At 49.0% G+C, this 25,577-nt stretch overlaps 1 protein-coding gene and 1 long non-coding RNA gene across 8 annotated transcripts; one reads left to right on the top strand and one right to left on the bottom strand.

The window, feature by feature from the left end:
- Positions 1-343: 343 nt before the first annotated feature.
- Positions 344-16,014, bottom strand: LOC129503982 (uncharacterized). 4 transcript variants are annotated; one of them, XR_008663268.1, is made up of 4 exons: positions 15,773-16,014; positions 6,020-6,148; positions 4,681-4,815; positions 344-4,019 (listed from the first exon to the last, which is right to left on the bottom strand). It is a non-coding gene; the product is annotated as an uncharacterized LOC129503982 (long non-coding RNA). The 4 variants fall into 4 exon arrangements; XR_008663266.1 differs by having other exon boundaries at positions 6,020-6,162; XR_008663267.1 differs by lacking the exons at positions 6,020-6,148; positions 15,773-16,014 and adding an exon at positions 5,097-5,281.
- Positions 14,847-24,575, top strand: PROC (protein C, inactivator of coagulation factors Va and VIIIa). 4 transcript variants are annotated; one of them, XM_055316534.1, is made up of 9 exons: positions 14,856-14,912; positions 16,237-16,323; positions 17,546-17,712; positions 19,173-19,197; positions 19,310-19,447; positions 19,559-19,693; positions 21,615-21,754; positions 22,642-22,759; positions 23,883-24,574. In XM_055316534.1, the coding sequence occupies exons 1-9, from the start codon at positions 14,867-14,869 to the stop codon at positions 24,458-24,460; spliced, it is 1,434 nt and encodes a 477-aa protein (XP_055172509.1). In that variant the 5' UTR covers positions 14,856-14,866; the 3' UTR covers positions 24,461-24,574. The 4 variants fall into 4 exon arrangements, with proteins under 4 accessions (XP_055172508.1, XP_055172509.1, XP_055172506.1 ...); XM_055316533.1 differs by having other exon boundaries at positions 14,847-14,912; positions 16,233-16,323; positions 19,310-19,693; positions 23,883-24,575; XM_055316531.1 differs by having other exon boundaries at positions 19,310-19,693; positions 23,883-24,575.
- The last annotated feature ends 1,002 nt before the right edge of the window (positions 24,576-25,577 follow it).

The raw sequence follows: 25,577 nt of genomic DNA on the forward strand, positions 1-25,577 counted from the left end.
CAAGGTCCTCTGTGGCTGCTTGTCTGTCTGCCTCCCAAGGACACTCTCTCGGAAGCACCCTGAGGGCAAGGCACTCACACCTTCCTCCTGCAGGCTGGCCTCTGCCTAGTACCTTCTCAGAGCTTTTGCTGATTAAGTCATGAAGGGACACGTGAAGGATAAAACATTCATTTAATTTCAAAGAGCCCAACATTAGGCCTCCAACATTAGGAATTTGGGGCTATGGAATAAGGCCAGCAAGTCTCTGGTTCAAGACCCTCAACCTAATTTCATCTAGCTCTTCACACTCTCATTATCCAGACCTATTTCCCTCCAGTAGCTATACAAATGTAGCATTGTTTGAAAGGTCATAAGTAAAATGGTCATCTCAAAAAACCATAGCATTTGGGACACTCCATTCCCTTCTTAGGCCTCAGTTACCCTGTCTGCACAGTAAGAGTTGTCCTGGAGGCTGTTCTTCAAACTGTAGGTTAAGATCCATTCGTTAGTATGTAAATGAATGAAACTAGCGGGAAGTAACCTGCCTAGGAAAACAGCTTGTGTCATACATCACAAGAGTGGGTACTGATATAAGTTGAACAGGTATCTATCTATATGTTAGGACACGTTGTAAGATGTACTTCTTGCTGTGGGTAACAAGCAGAGGAGTTTGATAGCTGTACTCCCTCTGAGCCCCAAGGATCTCAGCATTTGGAACCGCAAAGCAACTGGCCCCCCCATGCAAAGACCTGTTTGTGCTGGGTGAACCCCACTGCACTAGTCATCTGCGTCCCTTCCATTGTTCTTCAGTTTGACAAAAGGAAACACTGTAAGACAAAAATGGTAAGTCCTCTTCCTCCCAACTTCAGGTCCCAGGTATATACCCCAGCACAAGCTCTGCCTACAGCCCAGTGTTCCTTGATTGGGGGGAGGGTGTGAGGCATTTTTTTCTTTTTAAGATGTATTTATTTTAGGAAGAGGAGAGAAGCAGAATGAGAGGGAGAGCAAGAATCTCCAGCAGACTCCCTGCTGAGTGCAGATCCTGACACTGGGCTGGATCACAGACCTCAGATCATGACCTGAGCCCTAATTAAGAGAGGGATACTCAAGCTACTGAGCTACCCAGGTGCTCCTCCTTGTTTTTTGAATTGAAGTATGGTTGATACACAGTGTGACTTTAGTTTCAGATGTACAAAATAGTGACTCCATAAGTCTACATGTATGCTCACAAGCATAGTTCCCATCTGTTACCATACAACGTGTTACAAGGCCATTGATGACGTTCCCTATGCATCCCTTTTTATTCCCATGACTTACTCATTCCCAAACTGGAAGTCTATATCCCCCACCCCACTTCACTCATGTTTGCCCATTCCCTTCCCCAGCAACCATGTTTGTTCCCTGTATCTATGGATCTATTTTCTTTGTTCTTTTGATTCTGCACATAAGTACAATCATATGGGATTTAACTTACTTCACTTAGCATAATACTCTCTAGATCCATGCATGTTGTCATCAATGGCAAGATTTCATTCTTTTTTATGGCTTTGAAATTACCAGATGCTCCTGGAACATCTTGTGCCATTCTTTTATTTCATTCTTTTTTATAATATTCTGCTGTATATATACCACTTCTTCTTTATCCATTCATCTACGGATTGACTTGGGTGGCTTATGCATCTTGGACATTGTCAATAATGCTACAATAAAGATAGGGGTGCATATATATTTCTGAGTTAGTGTTATTGTTTTCTTTGGGTAAATACCCAGTAGTGGGTATTTGGATCATACGGTATTGGGTCAGATGGTAATACTATTTTCATTTTTTCAGGAACCTCCATGCTGTTTTCCACAATGGCTACACAATTTGCATCCCCACCAACAGTGCACCAAGGTCCCCTACTCTCCACATCCTCACCAACATTTGTGATTTCTTATGTTTTTGAGTATTGTGTTTTGAGTTTTTGAGCCATTCTGACAGGTGTGAAGTGATAGCTCATTGTGGTTTTAATTTACATTTCCCTGATGATCAGTGATGTTGGTCATCTGTATTTTTTCTCTGGAGAAGTATCTGTTCAAGTCCTCTGTACATTTTAAATCAGATTATTTGGGGTTTTTTGGTGTTGAGTTATAGAAGTTCATCATATACTTTGAATATCAATCCTTTATCAGATATGTCATTTGCAACTATCTTCTCCCATTCCATAGGTTTTCTTTTCTTGTTTTGCTGATGGGTTTTCTGAATCCTTCCTTATATTTGCATGGAGACCATGCTTCCCAAGGGTAGTCCCAGCCAAGGACTGAACAGTCACGCTGCCCTCCCTCCCTTGGCTCACGCTGCTCTGCACTCTCTCTCAACCTCAGTGTGTTTGTGTCTTGGCTTCTCACCTCCCCTCTCTGCCCTACACTGTTTGCCTCTCTCCTTCCCAAGCTCTTCTGAAGGCCAGTCCAGTTTGGCATTCTCATTTAACCAAGTTAAATCTGATTGGTGCCTAGACCCTACTTTCTAAATACCATTCTCCACGAAAACAAACCAGGGCTCATAGAGAAACTGTTGACTCCTGGGCTGGGAGGAAAATTACCAGATGGGCCTGGAACTTCTTGTGCCAGACAGTAAGGAAGTGCTCCAGGAATGATGGCGGTGTGTCAAAGAGCACAGGGGCTACCTCAGATGAGCTCTCAATAGCCAACTCTGGTATCATATGAGCACAAAATAATAGTAATATCTAAGAGACCATCCATAACGATAGAAAAATAATGGACTGAGGTACATAAATGGGGGAAAGAGACAATTTCTTTTTACAGCAGAATTCCCATTAATGGAGAAAGAACAGTGGAAATAGAAAAATCACTATTTGGTAAAAAGCTATGGCAGTTAACTGTTGCAAACAAGAATCCTCAAGGGACACTAAATTAGTGGGAAAAAGTATGAAGGAGATAGGATATTTATATAGTCACAAAGCATCTCCCCATAGAATATTTATTAATTACAAAGGAAAACAGTGACTTTATAGCAGAGAAACCTCAGGGAGACACCACTTTTACCAAGTGATCAAAATTATTATGACCGGTACTAGCCACACCAACACCACCTGATACCGTATCCTGAGAAGGGCACATCACTTCTGTGGTATTCTTGCCAAAAATGCATGACGACTTCAATCTAGTAAGGAGAAAACAGTGAGATCTGTCCTACAAAAGAACTGGCCAAAGTGTTGCACTGAAAGGAGAGATGGAGGATTGTCCCAGGTAGGAGTGGAAGGGAACAGGACAACTAGATGCCGCGTGGGGTTTGAATGGGGTCCTGGACCAGAAAAGGATGCTAGTGGGACATTTGGCAAAATTCAAATAAAGTTAGTAGATGAGTGAACAGTGTTGTATCATTGTTAATCCCCTGGCTTTGGTCCTTCTACTGTGGTTAACATTAGGGGAATCTGAGCAGAGGGTGCTATCCTGGCAACTTTTTTCTAAGTCTAAATTTGCAAAATAAAAAGTCCGCATGCTGGTCAACAGTCTATGGGATGGCAATCAACTTTCAACTGGCCTTCTGACCTATCAGTTGTTAGCACTGCCCACTGCTGAGAATGTTAAGCATTCTGAGGTCTCCTTCACTCCTGGGGGTGGTTGAAGAGGTCTGCAGGGTGGGGGTGAGGAGAATGGAATGGGAGGGAGGTAGAGTGCATGAACTTGTTGGTGGGTACAGGACACTTACAGGTGTTCCTGACACCCTTCTGTAGGCTTGAAATGTTTTTAAATAAAAAATGTAAAGTAATATGTATGTGACAGAATTCAAACAGCACTTGAGTGAAGAGCAAGTCCTCTTCCTATCCTCAATTCCTCTCGTCCTCCCCTACTCCAGGTAATTACAGTTACCGGGATTCAATGCACATTGCATATAAGCAAACAGGTATGTGGATTTCTTGCTTACGGAGGTTGAGGGTTCTGTCTTAGGTCAAGGGCGGCAAGAGGAGTCATGAAGATTGAGAACTAGGAAGTCTCTGCCAACAGGCGAAGGAGGCCCTTTTCTGCTGTGCTTCGTACTGAAAAAAAGAATAGACATGTCTTGATACCATCAAACACATTTTTCATATTGCAATAGGTTGCAACCTATTAGTAGTTGAGAAAATCAATTTTGTGTTTCATGATCATCATTTTTTAAAAAACAGAAAAGGAACAGACAATGGCAAGAGTACATCAACTGTAATGGAGCAGATAGTTTTGTGAAACTTGGCTGCAATGTAAAATATATTTCTTACTGAGGGTTGAGGTTAAAAAAAAAGTTTCAAAAACCCTGCCCTAAACAACAAATGGCATAAGGCCAGAACCTGGATCACCAAGATGGCTTTTCCAGGGCTGCAGATCATGGGGCCTGTCACGTTCCCGGGAGCAACAAGGCAATAAATCTGCAGCCTGACTTCCTTGATACTGTGTGTTCGAACTAGCTGGTTAATGGGTAACGGGCAGCAACAACCACTTAGCTGCCCCACAGCGGGTGGCCTGGAGTGCAGGTAAGGGCGGCTCTCCTGCTGGTTGACAAACCCTGGGGTAAGACCTAGTGGGGCTGGAATGGCTCCCCAGGGTGGGAAGCCCCCATAAGGATGGAGGCCCACCACCCCCTCCCCAGCGCAAGATCTGCAATGACAGAGCTGCCTGCTTAACAGTCAGGGCCCTGAGCACCAGCCCCCAATGTGGGCAGCACACCTGTAAAGGTTCAGATAGATGGTACAGGCTTCAGGCTTTGGGGGCCACACGCTCTCTCATAATTGCTCAACTCTGATGTTCCGCACAGCAGTCATGGACAGACATAACGAATGTTCCAGTGAAACTTCATGGACGCTGAAGTTAGAATTTTACATAATCTTGTTACAAAATAATCTCTTCGTATTTTTCAACAGTCACAAAATGTAAAAACCGTTCTCGGCTCCTGAGCTAAACAAAAATCATAAAAATCATAAAGCAGGCCACATCAGGCCGAAGAACTGGAACGCTTACTTCGGACCTTGCCCTTTCTCCCCCCGCCCCCGCCCTCCTTTCCCCTCCCCCCCGTCCCTCCCCCCGCCCCCGCCCCCGCCCGCTCCCCCAACCCGCCCCAGACGCGGCGGGCGGCGCTGACTCACCGGCTGACTCAGCGGGAGGCGCGCAGCCGGCAGACGCCGGGGAGGGCGGGGAGGGCGGGGGCCGCTCTCCGCGGGAGCCGCCTTCCGCTTCCGAGCTCCGCGCCGCGGGACGGAGGAGCGCCCGGAGGACCGCCCGGAGGAGGACGCGGCGCACGGCGGCCAGAGGCAAGGCCGGAGGGAGGGCCCCGGAGCCCGCGCCCCGCCCCGCCCCGAGCTCCACGAGCCCTCGCCCCGCGCTCCGCCCCGCGCTCCGCCCCGCGCTCCACGAGCCCTCGCCCCGCGCCCCGCCCCGCGCCCCGCCCCACGCTCCACGAGCCCTCGCCCCGCGCTCCGCCCCGCGCTCCGCCCCGCGCTCCGCCCCGCGCCCCGCCCCGCGCTCCACGAGCCCTCGCCCCGCGCTCCGCCCCGCGCTCCGCCCCGCGCTCCACGAGCCCTCGCCCCGCGCTCCGCCCCGCGCTCCACGAGCCCTCGCCCTGCGCCCCGCGCCCCGCGCCCCGAGCGCACCCCGGGCCCGGCCTCCCCCGCCTCCTCCGGGAAGCCTTCCCAGAGGACCTCCTGCGGGCTGGGTGACCTGTGGGAACCTCCGCCCTGGCCCCCTCGGCACTGCTCCCTGCCGGCCTGTTCGGGGTCCGGCTCCATCACTGGACCGGGCGCCCCTTAAGGAGAGCGGCGGGGCCCTCGTGTGCGCGTAAATAGAGACGAGGGGGAGGGAAAGGATTCACGTGACCTACTTTAGCAGTCCAGCCTGGGAACCCCCCAAGCCCGTAATAATATGTTAAAAATAATTATACACATACATGTGTATGTGTTACTTTAACATAGAAATATGAAAAACATTTATTTGGAATGATATACATTAGAACTATAAATATCATTAAAATATGAAAAATAGGGGCGCCCGGGTGGCTCAGTCGGTCAAGTACCTGCTCTGGCTCCTGTCGCGATCCCAGGGCCTGGCATCCGCCCTGCGTGAGGCTCTCTGCCCAGCACGGAGTCTGCTTCGCTTTCACCCCGCTGCTGTGTCTCCTCGTACTCTTTCTCTCTCTCATTCTCTGTCAAATAAAATCTTTTAAAAATATATGAAAAATAGGTGTTTGGTGCAAATTATATTCTGTGTTATTTGCCTTTGTGTTACATAAATGCTATTACTTGAACACTAGGATTAGTAACAATGGCAATCAGTAGGACTACTTTATGAGAAATATAAAAATAGTTACATGTTTCTATTCTTTAATACAGCAATTTATTTTAACTCATTGGATACTTAAAATTTGTATTAGGATACATACATGTAAAAAGCTACATACGGTATGATTCCATGACATTCTTAAATGACATTCTGCAAAAGGCAGAAGTATGGAGACAAAAAAAAAAAATCAGTAAGAGGCACTTGGATAGCTCAGTCCTTAAGCAGTCTGCCCTCAGGTCATGATCGCAGGATTCTAGGACCTGGATCAGATAGCAATGGAGCCCCCCCCCCCCCCCCCGCATGGGGCTCCTGGCTCAGTCAGGAGCCTGCTACTCCTTCTCCCTCTGACTAGCCCCCCTCCCCACTCTCTCTCACTCTCAGATAAATAAAATATTTCCCCCAAAAAACGTCAGTAGTTGCCAGGGATGGTTGGGGGAGGCAGGGCTAAATAGATGAAGCACAGATGATTTTAGGGCAGTGGAAATACTCTATATGATACTATAATGATGGATACATCTCATTATACATGTGTCCAAACCCATAGAATGTACCACAGTAGGGGTAAACCCAAATGTAAACTATGGGCTTTGGCTGATTATGATGTGTAGGTTTATCAGTTATGACAAATGTACACTCTGTGGGGATGTTGATGATGGGTTGGAAGGTTGAGGAGTATATGGGAAATCTCTGTACTTTCCCCTTAATTTGCTGTGAGCCTAAAACTGCTCTACAAAAATAAAGTCTTTCTTTTTTTAAGGATACATACATGTAAGACTTTTTAAGATTGTAAAAACAGGAAGACTAGTTAAACATAGTACCAATATTTAGTAAAAAATAATGACATTTCTGTCCTATAATGCAGAGGAGAATTTTACCTCTTTCTTCTATTTCCTTGCCAGAAGCCTTTAGGAAATCCTTCTCTAATGTTAGTGATCAAACTGAATATGGCCAACATAAAATTCTTTAAGACTTGCAGTGCTGCTCTTATTAAGCGCACATTACACTAATTCCTGCCATCAGTCCAATGTGATGGCATCAAGCTAACGATCCTCTCAACAAAATCACTTGAGCATGGAATACTTAGGATCTTACTAACAACAGCAGGTTTTTAGACTTGTACAGATTAGCTTCAAGCTCTCCAAAAATTCCCAACCTCTTTGTAACTATTAGTTGGTTAGAACAGCTTTTTGTCAGCTCCTTTGCATCTAAAGGAGCTGCATCCTTTTTAAACATTTTGAAGCACACTGGGTGTCATAAGTTAAAGCTTTCTTGTGCACTCTCTCTTGTGGGTATGTGTGTATGTGTCTCAGGGAAAATGGCTTTTATTAAAGCACAGAGATATCTGAACTTGTGATATTAAAGTCGGATTACAAGTTCCAGTCTTAGGAAAGAAGTGAGAAAGCCTGTTTAAACTGGTTGTCCTCTTCTGGTGACATTTTATTTTATTTCCCCAAAACTGAGTCAGTTTTTATTCACGAGCTTTTGTTACTTCCTACACAGAACATTGAACAATGCAGGTGCATTCAGATTATCCTTTTTTGAGGATTCTTCTGGCCTCTTCAAAGATCATCAAACAGTTTTGGAAGAACCATTCATAAATTTCCATTTGAATGCAATCCTTGTCTCCCTTCTCAGTATTATTCTTAAATTAGAGGACATTCTTCTTGTCCTACACTTTGAAAATATGATTTGATGGTAGCCTAACTTTTTACCATCTCTTCCTCTATGACTAGCAATGATGACAGCCCTCTTGTTAGACACACGCCTGAAGGAGACTGCCTCCTTCCATTTCTAAAACATCAAATAGCTCATTAAGGGATATTCCATGTTTTGAGGAAACTAAGAAATAACCAAACCTGTCATTGGGAAAAGCCTCAGTATCACAGGAAGCAAACCACATTCCTTGAACTGTGGGTGTACAAGGTGTGCAGGACATTTAGCAGGTAAGATCTTTTTGTTTTCTTTGGTAAGGGTTCATCGACTGAACAGAATTTGCAAAAATTTATACTTGCACTGTCAAATATGCAGACAGATGGTCAAAGTCTCCTTTGTATTTGTATATCATTGACATTTTAAAATATTTTTCTGGGGGCACCTGAGTGGTTCAGTGGTTGAGCATCTGCCTTTGGCTCAGGTCATGATCCTGGAGTCCTGGGATCAAGTCTCACACTGGGCTCCCCTTGAGGAGCCTGCTTCTCCCTCTGCCTGTGTTTCTGCCTCTCTCTGTGTCTCTCATGAATAAGCGAAATCTTTAAAGTAAATAAATTTTTTCCCTGAAGTTTCATTAAAATCCTCACAGAAATAAAAAAGACCATTTGAAACTCCACTTTTCAAATCAAAGTGCCTGAGAAGTAAGAGAGCATTTCTTTATTGCCATGATTGGACTCAGCCTTGGTGTACTTGGTGTACAGCATGATTGTTGGTGGGATCTGACGTGCTGTAAAGGGCCAGCACATCTGTTACCAGATTTCACCTATGGTTCATCCACAGGGTATTTCAGGTACAGCCTCTGAATGAATGTCCGTTACTTGGTGCCATAGAACAATCAAAGGAGTGATGCATTCAGCCACGTGGTAAGCCCATGCTAATTCAGCGGCTACTATTTTCAACTGAGAATTGGTGTCACTGAGTAGACCAAAAAAAAAACAAAAAAAAAACCCTTTTGATTAATTTAGAAGTACTTGCCTATTTCCTTGGGGAATCTGTGAGAATCAGTTTCTTCATGGGCTCCTACATTCTTCTCCCCCCACTCTCAGCCCAAGCCCCAAGTCCTCTCTGCACATGCTGCAGTATGCCCTTTGTGACCATTTACCTCCCTAACACAGTTGTGTGTGTATCTAGCTGCTGCTGAAATAACAGTTGTTTAGCTTTCTGAATGACCTTGATGTCTGGTTCATGCTGGCATTAGTCCTCTTCTGGTAATCATGCTCATGTTCATCATCTGAACTCTTAAAAAACATGGTTGCAATATGCATCATGTTAAAAATTAAACCAGCACTGTCTAGATACAAAGCATAACAGTTAATCCACAGGCAAAGTGGATGTTCGTGTTCCAGATTACAGCGCACTATAGTCACCCAGTGGTGTGACAGTGGATGATGCATGATCACGAACTGCAGATTGTGGCTGTCAGCAGCGGCAGCAGGTACTAGCGAAATCAGTGCTGCTTTCAGCCCCCCTTGGGGTCACCTTTGTGTTTTGTACCTTTCTTTTTTTTTTTTTATGATAGTCACACACACACAGAGAGAGAGAGAGAGGCAGAGACACAGGCAGAGGGAGAAGCAGGCTCCATGCACCGGGAGCCCGATGTGGGATTCGATCCCGGGTCTCCAGGATCGCGCCCTGGGCCAAAGGCAGGCACCAAACCGCTGCGCCACCCAGGGATCCCCCTGTTTTGTACCTTTCCCCTAACCTTCTGTACCTATTAAAACCAGGAGTTTCATTCCAGGAAGAGCTTACCAGATGTTGGCCTTTTAGTGATAGAATCAGAATAGTCCCAGACAAACGGGGATGGTCGGTCACCCCAGCACATGCTTGTGGAATCAAGAAGTCAAAGATGTATGTACAATATGGTATGATCTTACTTACACATGGAATCTAAGATTCTATGAGTTCATCATAAATTCAAACACAAATCAGTTGTTCCCAGAGGTGGGGGATGTGAGGGAAGATGGTCAAAGGGGACAAACTTCCCATTATAAATAAGTTCTGGGGATGTAATGTGCAACATGGTAAATATAGTTAATCATTCTGTGTTATACTTATGAAAGTCATGAAGACACTAGATTTTTAAAAATCTTTTTTTTTAAAAAAAGAATTTTATTTATTTATTCATGAGAGGCATAGAGAGAGAGGCAGAGACATAGGCAGAAGGAGAAGCAGGCTCCTCAAGGGGAGCCTGATGTGGGACTCCATCCCAGGACCCTGGGATCACAACCTGAGCCGAAGGCAGATACTCAACCGCTGAACCACCCATGCACGCATCCCTAGATTTAAAAAATTCTTATCTCAGGAGAAAAATTGTAACTATGCGAGGTGATGGATGTCAACTAAACTTATTGTGGTGATCATTTTGCATATATATGTATATTACATCATGTTGTATTCCTTTATCTAATACCACGTTATATGTTAGTTCCATCTCAATAAAAATGAAAAAAGTAAGTCTCAATATAAAACAATCAATTGTATTTCTATATATTAGCAACAAACTTATAAATTGAAATATGTAGAATGCCATTTACAATAGCATTTTAAAAAACATAAAATAAATAGGGATAAATTTTTTAAAGACTTTTTTTAAAATTTTTTTTTCAATTTATTCATTTATGATAGTCACAGAGAGAAAGAGAGAGAGACAGAGACACAGGCAGAGGGAGAAGCAGGCTCCATGCACCAGGAGCCTGACGTGGGACTCGATCCTGGGTCTCCAGGATCACGCCCTGGGCCAAAGGCAGGTGCCAAACCGCTGCGCCACCCAGGGATCCCAAGTAGGGATAAATTTAACAAAATATGTTCAAGATCTATATACTAAGAACTACCAAACATTGAGGAGACAAGTTAGCAAAGACCTAAATAAATGGAAATGTCATGCTAACAGATCAGAAGACCCACCATTAAGATGTCTCTTCTCTCCAGATTGTTCTTTATAATCAACTCAAGCCCATTCAAAATCCTAGCAAGCTTTCTTGTTTTAAAGAAATTGATAAGCTGAGTCTGAAATGTGAATAAAAATGCAAAGGATCTAGAATAGCCAAAACAAAAAATAATAAAGCTGGAAGATTTATACTACTTGATTTCATGACTTACTAGAGTCTAACAACAGCAATTAAGATAGTATGATAGAGGCAGGAGGATGAACAGATCAGTGGAGTGCAGAAGTAGACACATGCATATATGGTCAATTGATTTTTGACAAACTACCAAAGCAACTTAATGGGGGAAAGGATGGTCTTTTCAACACAATGCTGAAAACCTAAATATCCAGATAGAAAAAAAGTGAATCGACCCTGCCTCACATCATGTAAAAGATTTACAAATTCAAAATGCTTTGGAGGTCCAAATATAAAGCTAAAACCATAACGCTTCTGGAAGAAATCATAAAGGAAAAACTTTGTGACCTTGGATAAGGCAGATTTCTTAGGTAGACCCAAGAATGCTAACCAAAGAAAACTGAAAATGGACTTTATCAAAATTAAAAACATTTGCTCATCAAAAGAAACTGTTAATAAAAGACAAACCAAAGTCTGAGAGAGAATTTTTGCAGAATACTTACATGACAAAGGACTTACTGCCAGAATATATAAAAATCCTCAAAACTCAATTTTTAAAAATAGGCCAAATATTAAAACAGACACATCACCAAAGAGGATACATGAATGGCAAATAGGCACATGAGAAGATGCCTAGTATCATCAGTGATTGGGGAAATGAAATGAGATACTGCCACACACCTATTAGAATAGTTAAAAATAACAAAATAAAAAACCTGACCACACAAGTGCTGGGGAGGAAGCAGAACACCTGGAACAGTCATATTTTGCTAGCGGAAATGCAAAATAGTACAGCCACTTTCTATAATAGTTTGTTTCTGTTCTTTAATAAAAGTAAATGTACTTACCACATGACTCAGCAATCCCAATCCTAGAGACTTGCCCAAGAGAAATGAAAACATATCCACACAAAGACCTGTACATGAATGTTCCAGAAGCTTTATTTAAAAATAGCCAAGAAGTGGTGAATGGGCAACCAATTGTGGTACAGCCATATAATGGAAACTACTCAGCTATAGAAATTACTGGTTTGCACATCCACATGGAAGGATCTTAAAAGCTTTATGTTAAGTGAGAGAAGCCAGTCCTAAAAGGCTACTTACTGTAGGATTCCATTTATATGCCATTCTAGAAAAAGTAACAGAAACCAGATCAGTGGTTGCTGGGGCTGGCAGTGGAGCACAGGGGACCTTTGGAAGGTGACAGGAATGTCCCATAAATCATAATTGTGGTGGTGGTGACACTATTACATGCATTTGTCAGAACATTTAAAAATCAAATTTTATTGTAATAAATGTACATATGTACATTATTCCTCAAACCTGATTTTTTTTTAAAGTCAATATGTCATTGTGCTATTGACATCAGACTATATACATATCCATCCACCTCTGTTCCTTCCCAGGGGGCTTCTGGTTTCTCTCTTCCCTGCCATCCCTGGGCTGAGCCTACTGACCATCCCCAGGGCTTCCCCACCAGAGAGAAGGGACAAGACACCAGGGAGTGGGCCTGGGGTGAGCGCCAGCCACATTCCTGGGAGCCTTCCCTACCACCACCCTGATCATGAAAGGTAGCTCAAGTTGGGATCTGCCACCTACGATGAGATTTGGGGTCAGTGCTGGATAAGAGCACAACCCAGCCCCAGGGGGTTTAGGGGTGCTCCAAGCATAGACAGCAGCTGGCCCTTCCTCTCCCTCTCCTGCCCCACCCCCCATGCCTTCACAGGCATTTATGAGAGGGAGCACCTATTTCCTCCTGGGCCCTGATCCTCACAAAGCTTCATGTGGCACCTTGCTTTCTCTCCAGGATACCTGGGGAGCCAAGAGAGGACATTGCTGTTGATTGATCACCTAAGTCTCTGTCTACCTTGTAGAAAATATTGAATTTAATTCTCATAACAACTGCCCGATGTGCATACTATTATTGGCCTCATTTTACAGATGTGGAAACTGAGGCTAACGGAAGGACCCAAGTTGTTTAAACCCTTGTTAGCCTGACACCACAGATGAGATCTTTGAATGCCCCACTGGGCGATGCCATCTCGGAGGTCAGGCTTTCTTTCTACTCCCGGCTCCAACTCCTCTTCCCCCCACCCCCACCCCTATACCTTTGCTTCTTACTCCTCCGCCCACATCCTCACAAATGAGTACATTCCCTGCACACAGATGTCCTTCCTCTCTCTGAATCACAGCTGCCTGTGGTACCCAATTCCTGCTCTGGCTTCAAGAGTTGGCCTGACTGAATTCAGGCCCAATAGGATGACTCACATGTAGGAAGGAAAACCCCAGTGTCAGACAAGGCAAATCAGCCACCAAGTGGCCACCAAGCCAGGTGAGGCTGCCCCTTGCAACAGCAGCCAGGACCCTTCCTGAGGACTAGAACAGTGGCCCCTGCTGGAAACCTGTTGCCAGTGAGCAGACACCTGGATTCCTGGCAGCACTCTCTAGGTGATGGCAGCCTTTCAGCCAGCACAAAGTTGGGGAATAGCTGGGGGGGGGGCTCCTTGCTTCGGGGTTCCCTGCACTGCCAGCTACGAGGAGGCCACGATGCAGGCACCCCTACTGCAGTGCCCCAGCAGGCCAACAAGCATGAGGAGCTCTGCTAGAGGAATCCTCCTGTCCTCCTCTGGGCAGCCTTCAAGGCCCCCAGCACTGGTCACTTCTCCAACTGCAGTTGCCCTGGCTCTTCTAGATGCCAGTGCTTTGGGCATCTGAGCTGGCTTGGATGTGGGTGCTTCAGGCAGAGTACATGATCCATGTTCAGGTTCAGTGTGTGTCTCCCCATCCAGTGCTCACAGTAGACTGAGGGCTCTAAAGCTCTACTCCTGGGGATTGGGGTAGAGAATCTGATTGGCTCCTGGGTCAGGTGACTTTCCTGGGCAGGCCTAGAGGCCAAAGGGGCAGGGTACATGACCCTGCAGGGGTTATGGCTTTGAGGGGTGTGGTCAACCCTTTAGGGGAGCAGGTATAGTAGCAGGAAATGGATTATGACCCCACACAGTTGGTACAGGGAAGCAAGATGCCTAATAGATGTCGACAGACTTAAGGACTGGACCTTGTACTTCTGCTATTCTCTTTCCCAGCATCCCAGGCACAGACTGACAGGAGCCTTTCCAGAACCCAGTTTGCTTTTCTCACTTGTTTACAAAGGTGGCCAAGAGGTGCCAGGAAGCCTGTCACTTAGCAGCTTGGTGAATTTGGGCAACTAATAACAGATTTCTGAGCATCCTCATCTGCAAAGTAGAGCTGATAAGAGTGGCTATGTGCCATTGTGTTGGGGCAGTTACAGGACGTTGGAGCGGAGGGCCTAGCTGAATGGCCAGCATTCACATGGCTGGGACCCTTAGAGGTGTGTCTTTTCATCACAGGAATTGGAAATTGGGATGGTGCGTCCCTATGTAATTGACAGTGTTTCTATTATACTGCCCCATAAAATAGGTACATCTTATAATTAATGGCATCCGAGATTTGGTGAAATATGGAATCATTACCAGTTGTGCCAATCTGGGGAAAACTACAATGTCTCTGAGTAAAAATGTCCCCATCTGCAATATAGACACAATGTTCCTCCTTCAGCCAGCCACTCTGAGGTCAAAATGAGACTGTGCTTGTAGACAGTTTGACACTGCCCATCCCTCACCTCCCTCCCTCCTGGATGGCACCAATTGGTGGACAAAGGTGGGCTTTGGGCAAACAGGGCCATCATGAGCTAGGAGCCTGTTTGTTTATCTGTGGAGGGGGAGGCCTCAGCACTGAGGGCCAAGCAAATATTTGAGGTTATGGATTAACTCACTCAAAGTCCAGGCTGTCATGGCGGTGGGACAGCAACCGAGCAGTTTCTTCCCGGCCCACCCCAGTAAGTCCACTTCGTGGCAGGTTTGGTGAGGAGGATGGAGGAGGGATGAGCAGATGTGAAGGTTGAATCCTCCAGCCAGGGTTCCAGAGGCTGTCTAGCGCTTGGGCGAATGGGAACTCAGGGCTCTGCCACCAGCCAGGCCACGGCGCTGGCTGGCATTCCTCAGGCCTGGGTGCCACAGTCCAACGGACCTTCTTCCCAGACTTTGAGGCAAGTGGAAGTCATCTGAGGACTTCCAGGGCCCAGGGATGTTGTCAGGGCCAGCTTGGAGCCCAGGACTCTCCATTCTCCCCACCTGATCCCCACCTCTATACCTGGGGGTCTGATTTAAACAAAAGTCAGCAGCAGCCACCAAGGGAGTCAGTGAAGATGGAAAGTCAGCTCAGATGGAGGGTGGGGGGGAGTTGCAGATGGGACAAGCAGGTTGATCCACCAGGCTTGGAGGCAGTGGAAGGCTCACTCCTCAGTTTCCTGTTGGCAGTGCTACTGATGGGGCTCTGTGGGGCACCCAATAGTTTGGGGCAGGGGATAAGAATCCAGGCCTGGAGCCACATGGGCCTGGGCTCAGATCCTAGTTCTGTCATGTCCTGATTGTGGGTTCTCAGTAAGCCACTTCCCTTCCCTAAGCTTCAATGTGGCCTCTATGAAATGGGGTGATGGCATCCATACCTCCCTCATGGGCATTGTGAGCTTTACCTGAGATAATAAGAGCTAATATTTCCTGAGCATCTGGTGTGTATAAGCCCTGTCTTAAGAGCATTCTGTGGATTAACTCATTTAATACTCACAATAACCCTATAGGGCAGACATGCAATTTTTCTAACCAAGAAACTGAGGCATGGAACAGTTAGGTATCTTACCCCGTGTTGCTGTCCTGGAGCTGGAATTTGCATCAATTAGTCTGACTTGCTGGCTGGCCTTCTACACCATGCACAAATTGCTTGAAAAACACCATGAATGTCCAATAAATGTTAGTTCTGACTCTTAGGCTGGCTCTTAGATCAGTGAAGGCACCGCCCCCTGACCCGCACAAAGAACAGGGCCAAGGAAGGTACTTGCCATGGCCCTTTTGTACTGAGGCCCCTTGGATCTTCCCTAGGACTCCGTGCCCTTTCCACTTTTTCTCTTCACCCCTCAAACTCTGGGCAACTGCTGTGACCCTAGCCCTACCCGGGCAAGGACCCCAAGGTGCCAGTGACTGTCTGGCTACTGAACAGGGATCCCCCAGCCGCAGCCCTCACGTTCAGCTCCCATCTGGGACCAGGCAGCAGGCAGAACAGGAGCTGGTGGGGCTGCTGGAAGCTCAGAAGTCCTCCTCAGACAGGTGTCAGCAACTCCAGAATGTGGCAGCTCGCAAGCCTCTCGCTATTGTTGACCATCTGGGGAACTTGCAGCACAGCAGCTCCTCCTGGTAAGGCCACTCTCCTCCTTCGCTGGGACCTGTGGGGCCTTGGGGCAGCCTTCTCTGGAGCCTGTGCAAGGCCCTCTACCTTGCAGCCTCTCTTCTGAGCCTCAGTGTGACATGAGAGGCACCGTGGGGAGGAACTGCCTGACAGTCCCCTGCTGGCCAGTTCTTGGCATCCAGCAGCTGCCCCCATCTGGGCAGGCGGGTAGGGGGTGGGTAGTACCAGTGACAGCAGAGTACTGTGGTAAAAGCTTGGAGCCCCTGGAGGGCAAGTCCTGAAGCTCCTTCCTCCAGTCTGGGAGTGGGCTGCAGAGTCCTCGGGGCCTTTCTCCTCCCCCTACTCACTCCTTCAGCTGTGAAAGCCCCATGAGGCCACCACCCAAGCTGCTGCCACAGGGCAGCCTCCCTTCCAAGGCACGTGTACAGTGACTGCCCTGCCCCATCCCTCCCTGAGCTCCCCCGCCCCCCTCCACCCCAACAAACTGGGTGTGCAGCAGGCCTGAGGGGGAATGAGCTGCTGGCATCTTCCTGAAGCTCCCCACCACACACTCATTCTGTTGCTGGCATTTGAGCCTCTTCTTGAGCTGCTTGTCTGCCTGGGGTGCCCACCGACTCCCACCCATGATCCACTTGGCTCCTATGACCAGACTTGGGTCAGATGCTTTTCTTTCCTGGCCTGTGCACTCCCCTGACTTGGTCTCTCCACCTCAGCAGGGCCCAACAGACACCTCTTAGAACCCGAGACAGGTCTGCTGTCCTGCAGGTCTGCCCAGCAGTGGAGGGAGGTCAAGTAGAGGTGGGGAGGGAGGAGGGATGGTGTCAACAGAGGGTTGCACAGGGGTACTCTGAGAGTAATGAGACAGGGTGATGGTCCTGCTAATAACAACAGCATACCACCAACATGTGTCACTGGGTGCTGTTTGACACCATTATCTCATTCTTGTGTTTGGATGAACAAACAGGTTTAGAGAGGCAAAGGCACTGGCTCAAGGTCCCATGGAGGTCAGGCTGGGTCCAAAGGGAAGGCTGTCTATCCAGTACACGCACTCTGAGTGGCCAACTCTCCCACCTCTCAAGGCTGGCTATCCACTGTGTGTGGAGGAAGAGAGCAGATGAGCTGGGTTAAGTCCTGAAGGCCTGAGACGAGAACACCTCCTGGGGCTTACCACAGAGTGGTCCCTACCTCAGACCCCTCCCTCTAAGTGAGCTTCCCCTCTCTCCAAACCAGGCTCAGTGTTCTCTAGCAGTGAGAGCGCCCACCAAGTCCTGCGGATTCGCAAGCGCGCCAACTCCTTCCTAGAGGAGATCCGGGCAGGCAGCCTGGAGAGGGAGTGCGTGGAGGAGATCTGTGACTTTGAGGAGGCTAAGGAGATTTTCCAAAATGTGGATGACACAGTAAGGCCATCCAGTGGCTGGGTGCAGGCTCAGGGGCTGGCTGGTGGCCAGCAGGGGTCTGGAGGAACAAGCTGGTGCCCCAGTGCTGAAGCCCTCTTGGGAGTCTGGGGAGGCAATGGGCACCAACCCCTTCTCCATTCAGCCTGCTGTGTGTGGTGTGGGGGTGAGTGGAATGAAGAGTACACTGGCCCTATGGTCTTGGTCAGGCACATGTGACTGCAAGGAACAGAACTCTGTAATTAAAAAAAAAAAAAAAGAAGAAGAAGAACTCTGCAGTTAACTCCAGGAATAGAGTTTGGGGAAGCCTTAGGCTGGGATTCCCAAAAACCCCACTGAAGAAGTTCAGCCTGCCGTCTGCCCACAACTGGCCACTACTGCCTCCCCTGTTCTCTGTGACCAAAATGCCCCTTCTCTGTTTCCAGCCATGCACCTGCAGATCAGGGTGTGTGTGGCCCAAGACTCCCTGATGTCTGTCTACATACACTCCCTCTGTGCCTCAGTTCAAATTCTCAAAGGGCAAAATCTGATTGCTCAGGGGATCAGAAGGAAGAGTCCAGGTCCTCTCTGACTCCTGGAGCCTGATAGTAGCAGCCCTGAGGTGGAAGGATGGATTGTGAAGGGAAGTAGCTCTCTGATACAAGGCTCAGACCCACTGCATCCCCAGGGGCTTACTTGAGCAACTAAGACCAGGAGTTGTGCTCCCACCTGGGGTTTCATGCTAAGCTGTCTGTAGGGAGGCCCTTCCTTCCCATTTAGTGCTTCCAAGGCTAAGGGGGCAGCTCTGGTCTGCCCCTTCAGCTGCTACCTCCTTGCCTCAATCCCCACTGCCTCTTTCAACACACACCCAAAAGACTTTCTGCAGCCACAATCTGAGCAGCTTACCTTAAGTCTCCTAGGCCCAGCAGGGCAGAGCCACTGCTACAGGGGCTTGATGCTGTAGGCATCCAGCCACGGATCTCAGGTGTGGTGTCCCAGATCAGTAGCAGCAGTGGCAGGGACTTGGAGAGACAAGCAGATCTTCTGAACCAGCAATCAACATCTGACCAACAAGGTCTCAACTCTGAGCACACTGGCTTAGGGGAAGACCACATACAGGAGAGGCCCAGAAAAGCCTAAAGGAGTGATGGGGGTTGGAAGGAGGCAGAGCTGCTGGGTGGGAGATTTGGGTCCCTTCCCTCACACAGTCCATACCTTGGGCTTCCAGCTGTGTTTGGGGGGTGGGGATGGAGGGGTGCATGGGATGTGGGTGGAGACGGGCCACAGGGGACAAGGAGTGTGGCCATCCTCCTGCGCAGCTACACCTTCACCAGCGGCTGGCAGCAGGCAAGCAGGGCTAGAGCCCTCTTGTCCAGAAGCCCTTCCCCCTGCAGCCCCACCTGGGCCAGACTCAGGAGGCGCCCCACGGGCTCCCCCATACAGAGGAGCTGATGGCCTAAGACCCTGTCTCTGTTCCTCCACAGCTGGCTTACTGGTCCAAGTATGTCGGTGAGTGCGCTCTAGAGCCCAAGCTGCCGCCCCCCGCCCCCGCTAGGGTCCCTGAGTTGCTGCAGGGGCCGGGAAAACGCGGCACAGTGACGCCCCTCCTCCCATGTCGCAGACGGGGACCAGTGCGCGGCCCTGCCCCCGGAGCACGCGTGCGATAGCCCGTGCTGTGGACACGGCTCCTGCATCGATGGCATCGGTGCCTTCCACTGCGACTGCGGCCGGGGCTGGGAGGGCCGCTTCTGCCAGCACGGTGAGAGGGCGGCGGGGAGGTGGGGAGGCGGGGGCCAGGAGGGAGGGGCGCGGGGGGGGGAAGCACCGTGCCACCGGCCCTCCTGCTCCTCCTCCCTCCCCATCCACCCAGAGGTGAGCTACACCAACTGCTCGCTGGACAACGGCGGCTGCTCGCACTACTGCCTGGAGGAGGAGGGCGGGCGCCACTGCAGCTGCGCCCCGGGCTACAGGCTGGGGGACGACCACCTGCAGTGCCAGCCCACAGGTGAGCCCCACCGCCCTGTCCCTGTGCTGGGATGGGCACAGGGAGGTTCCCTGGGAGGGGGCAAGGAGACCGGCTGCGCCGGGTGCTCCGGGTGCAGTCAGCCCAGGAGTTGGAGCGTGCCCTTGGGTCACTTGCCCTCGCTGGCCGGCCCTCCTCCAGGTGCCCCCGCTCACCTTGGGGACAGTTCTGGAGGAGCATGAGCCCATAGGTAGCTCCTCTCCTCTCGGAGCAGCTGTAGTGGACCAGGCCTCCAGCATCTTCCTCCATCTACCTTGGATGGCTTTATTTTCTGAAGACACCTTGTCCAGCTTGGCATCCCAGTTCCCCTCTCACCTTTGGCTTCTCTGAGGAGAGACAGGAACCAGAGACAGGAGAGTCTGCCTTCTTTTCTTTTTTCCTTCCTTTTAAATTTTATCAATATTGTATATGCCCTAGGAAGTGAGAACTTTACAGCTCTTATGATGAATTTCAGCAGGTTGCTCCTCAGTGTGGGGTTTTTTGTCATTTGCTGTACAGTGCCCTTGGTGGGCCCCTCTCAGGTGGGATATCTACCGCCTGGGCACATTTCCTTAGTCATTTCTTTGATACTCTCCTTCCTGTTGTGTCTCTGTTCTGTCCTGGTTCTCCTGTGACTCAGATCTCTTTCCTCTGGGTTGCTCTTCTAGGTTTGTTATTGCTTCTGTTTTCCACCTCTTTGACTTCGTGTTCTTCTTTCAGGGGATCTTCCACAACGTTATATTCCAATTCTTTTACTGGGAAGAAATATCTAATGTTTTATTCTGAATTAGAGATTCACAGGAACCTACAAGGAAATGCCTGTGCACCTGCTGGCCTGTGGGTTTTCCTGGGGGGCCATCGGGTGGCCCAGGTCACCGGCAGAACCCCTACTGCCCAGTTCCTCAGGTCTCTAGGCCATTTCCTAAGAAGAATCTTCCAGGCTCATGTTTGAGTGGGCCCCACCTGCCTTCCAGGCCCCTGGCGTCTGCCCAGTCTGCAGATGGCTGTGTGACTCCCCCTGGTCAGCCTTGCACATTGCTCTTTCCTGTGGCTGGAGTCCCAGATCACAGCCTCTAATTCACCCTGTGCAGAGAATACACCTATGGTCTTTTACAGGGCTGAGAGGAGAATCAAGCCACTGGGCACCTGGGACAGGGGTCTAGGGCTCTAGCAGTTTCCTTTCCAAACTCAGCATTCCTGTCTAGTCCTACCTACCCTGTGTCCTTCAGAAATACTGAGGCTTCTGGAGGGGTTCTGTAATAAAAGCAGTTTGCTGCTGGAATCCTCTATTACTGGCTAAGGTTTTTGTTTTCTCAGTCAGCCACATCAGTTACCATGTCCAGCTTCTGGATTTTTGTGGCTGTCATCTGTCTCTGTTCTCTACCACTAAGCACTTCCCCTTCTGATGGCTGCCCACTGCTCCTATTATCAAAGCTAAATGGCGCATCATGAACAGATGCTGGAAGCCCTCCCATCCCTCAGTTTTCTGTCCTGTTCTCTCTCTTGACAAAGGATCTCACAACTATGCACAGAGCTACTTTGGGGGCTCTCCAGGAATGCCCACCACTTCCTTCCCATAATTTCTTACATGTGTTAAGGGCTTGATGGCATCCCAGCATGAGACTTTACTTATGTTCGATTACTCTCAGCAGTCCTGGGTATACTGAACTCTGAGAAGGTTAACCACCTGTCCAAGGAAACACAGAGAGGTAGTGACGCTGCTTGGCCTGACTCTTACCATTAGATGGCATGGTTTGTTGACTGACCAACTAACCAGAGAGGATTTGCAGGTTATTGGACTTGGGTGCCTGAGCACCCTACAGGTGGAGCAAACTAGCCTGCAGGCAGGAAGTGGGCAAAGATGAGAGGGCAGTCTTGGGGAGTAGTGCCTGGCAGGAACTCACTAGCTTCCCTCTATCTTCAGTGAAGTTCCCTTGTGGGAGGCCAGGGAAGCAAATGGAGAAGAAACACAAGCACTTGAAACGTGACACAAACCAAACTGACCAAATAGATCCAAGGCTCGTCAATGGGAAGGTGACCAGAAGGGGAGAGAGCCCCTGGCAGGTGAGAGGAGAGGCAGCTGTTGAGCTGTTGGGTCAGGAATCACTGAGCCCCTACTGGGAATTCCTGGTTAGGATGCACAAATGGAGAGAAGGAATGCTGCTTTCACTTAGGGTGGGGTGGGGGGGTGGGGAGGGGCTGTGCCAGGAAAGCTGGAGGTCCCTGGTGGGAGTTATGACTGGGGCAGGGTGGGTGGAGCACAGGGGCATGGAGCAGATGTGCAGGAAGGCAATAGTTTTAACAAAGAGCTGGAAAGATCATGTGCTGCATGTGGCATTTTAGGCAGAGGCCTAATGGGAGAGATGTTTTGCTTAAGAAAGGTGGGGAGGGGAAGGTTGACCCTGAGGGACGTCTCCAGCCTCATCATGGACACTAACACTTATTTGATCCCAGGCAACAGGGGATACAGAAATCAATAAGCAGGGCAATTCCCTGGGGGGCTCATAGACCCTGGGAGGGTCAGGCCTCTAAACACAACCACTCAGTGGGACCTACAAGGATGGCCAGCAGGATAGGGGCTGATGCAACCCTGAGGGGGATACTCAACGTAGCCTTCAGGCTTCAAAGGCATCTTAGAGAATTTGATCCTGGCCTGAGCCCTAAGGGTGAGTAGAACACTCTGGGTGCTGCTAAGGGTGACTACAGCAACAGTATGAGCAGAGGCACAGATATGCCCTGCAACAGGCCAACTCTGTAAAACAAGCAGAAATAGAAAATGCCAGTAAAGGACCATAAGTCCATGCCTGTGTGACCAGGGAACCCAGGAAAATCCACCTATGCAGCTAGTGCCTCAGGCTTAAGGACCATACTGGGGACATGCTGAAAACCACGGGCCCTGACTTAGAGTATCAGGGGTACTGTTGTGATGTCACTGCCCACTCTCATTCCAGGTGGTCCTGCTGGACTCAAAGAAGAAGCTGGCCTGCGGGGCAGTGCTCATCCACACCTCCTGGGTGCTGACTGCGGCCCACTGCATGGAGGACTCTAAGAAGCTCATCGTCAGGCTCGGTGCGGGCTGGGGCCAGGCAGGAGGGGGCCACCAGAGGCCTCAGGGAGGGGTGGCACCAGAGGCTAGCCAGGTTTTGGGTACTTGAGCTCCATGGAAGGTGTCTGGGGTGAAGAGGCTTGTGTGTGCCCCCCAGCCACTCCTGTGGTAGAATTTTAGGCAGAGTGACACCTGGTATTTGGCAGGTAGGGGATTCTCTTCAAATCTGGTGCCCAGGTGCTTACATGCATATGTTTACAAAGTGAGTGGGGGTGGCTCACACAGACACACTTGTGTCTTCACTCCCACTCCCATGGCACAGGCTGTGTGTGCAGAGCTCCAGCACCATTAGGTGCAGAGACCCACAGGGCATCTACATGGCCTGGTCTCAGAGCCAGGCTTCACACAGACTGATGAGAACAGAGCTGGGCCGCAGAGGCCCAAGCATCTTCCCTGCTTCCCCCAGCTGCTCCCTGCAGTGGTCCAGGGCACAAGCCCAGCCCCACTCTACCAGTTTCTGGCAGGGGCTCCCCACTGTTGATGCAGGAAAGAAGGAAAAGGTACATTGAAAATGACAAAATTCATATTCCTTCCAATTACCTCCAGCACAACCAAAGACCATTTGCCTCCAGTGGCACTCAGTTTAGGATTTCCAACTCCCCCACCCTTCTTCTCTCACCTCTCCAGGAGCCACCAACCTTGCTGGAGACAGCCTTGCTGTCTCTTGTGTGTAATCCAGACCTTTCTTCCCTGGCAGAGCCTGTGTCCTGTTGGTCCTCTCTGGGTCTTGCTGCTCTTGCTCCATCCCCATCGTGGCTTGTCCCTACCTCCCCTCAGGCCAGCACCACTCACAGGAGAGTCATATCTCTCTACTGTGGTTGCTCCATATTCCCTTTTGTGGCTCCAGTCTATGTCCCAGGCTTCCCTGCTGACTGCCCACTGCTGCTGGCTTGCCAGGCCTCACTGCTCCATCAGTGAGCGAGTCCTGAATTCCAGCATTTTGCCCCTTGAGGACTGACACCACAGCGGTTACGCTGGCAGGGATCTGAGGCACGGACTCATGGCCCTCATGATTACAGTGCCTGGGATACACAACGACCACTCCTGGCTGCCCCCAACCACTCTGACTGCTCCTCTGCCCTGCAGGGGAGTACGACCTGCGGCGCTGGGAAAAGGGGGAGATGGATGTGGACATCAAAGAGATCCTTATCCACCCCAACTACAGCAAAAGCACCACAGACAATGACATCGCACTGCTCCACCTGGCCCAGCCTGTCATCTTTTCGCAGACCATCGTGCCCATCTGCCTCCCAGACAGTGGCCTTGCAGAGCGTGAGCTCACCCAGGTTGGCCAGGAGACCGTGGTGACTGGCTGGGGCTACCGCAGTGAGACTAAAAGAAACCGCACCTTTGTCCTCAACTTTATCAACATCCCTGTGGCCCCGCACAATGAGTGCATCCAGGCCATGTACAACATGATATCTGAGAACATGCTGTGTGCGGGCATCCTTGGGGACTCACGGGATGCCTGTGAGGGGGACAGTGGGGGGCCTATGGTTACGTCCTTCCGTGGCACCTGGTTCCTGGTGGGCCTGGTGAGCTGGGGCGAGGGCTGTGGGCGCCTCCACAATTATGGCATTTACACTAAAGTCAGCCGCTACCTTGACTGGATCCACAGCCACATTAGAGGCGAGGAGGCCTCCCTCGAGAACCAGGTACCTTAGCATCCCTCAGGCTTGTGTCTGAACCCCAGAGGCCACTCATGGAGTGGGGGCTGGATTGCTGAATGGCAATATTTGAAACATTAAAGAGGACATGTGACAAGCATACCAGCTACAGTTCTGTCTGTTGTTGCATCCCTTTTCTGGACTGTTCTGGAGGGAAGTAACATTTGTGGAGCATCTACTGCATGTCTCACATATTATGAACACAATCTTATCTAACGCCCAAAGCAAGTCTGTGGGGTGGGAAAGAGTAGTAGGTCCAAGTCTGGTGGGATCTGAGGCTGATAACATTTGGAGGGGGCTCTCTTTCTGAAAAAGAAAAAAAAATTGACTGTAAAACTGTGAGAGCTTCTCCCAAGGCCCTGGAAGGAGCCTGCACAAAACACAGATCTGGAAGCCAGAGCTTTACAGTAAACCCAACAAGATAGTGGTTTTGAACTCATATTACAGAGGAGGAAACTGAAGTTCAGGAGGGTTTATGTGGTGAAATCAGGATTCAAATCTAGATCTGACTCCCAAACCCCTGTGCCCCTGGTCTGTTCTCCACTGGTCTTGGCGGGCAGCTGTGTTGAGCACCTGCTGGATGTGGAGTCCATTATCAGTCCAGTGGGGGAAGTAGCTAGAGACTCAGAAGGTACTGTTTCCGCTCAGAATGAGCTCATAGTGTAGTTGGGGAAGCTGTTGAGGAACCATTTCACACGATCATGAACAGCAGTAAGCAAAAGATTCTATCTTGACCCAACCTTCTAGGCAAAACTGAATGAGACAGAGAAAGAAGTGAGGATGTACCAGATAAAAAGGGATAGAGGTGAGACAAGCCAAGACAACTAGCCTAAAGTCATACAAGTAATCTAATACTGTGTGGCCTTGGCCAAGTCATTATCTTCTCTGGGCATCAGTAAAATAAAGTCATTTTATTTTTAAAAACAGATACTTAAAGTCTCTGGAAATGGTCCTAATGGCAAACAAAACAAGAACAAAGATACGTCTTTTAAACCAACACAAGAAAACTTGATCTGTCCAACAGAAAATGAGGAGAATAAAAATATATAAGTAGCAGACATAAATACATTGTGTTCCTGTAATAACAATGAACATGTGCAAATCAAAATTAAAA

The sequence above is a fragment of the Nyctereutes procyonoides genome, unplaced genomic scaffold (genome assembly GCF_905146905.1).
Source record: "Nyctereutes procyonoides isolate TBG_1078 unplaced genomic scaffold, NYPRO_anot_genome, whole genome shotgun sequence".
Classification (NCBI taxonomy): domain Eukaryota; kingdom Metazoa; phylum Chordata; class Mammalia; order Carnivora; family Canidae; genus Nyctereutes; species Nyctereutes procyonoides.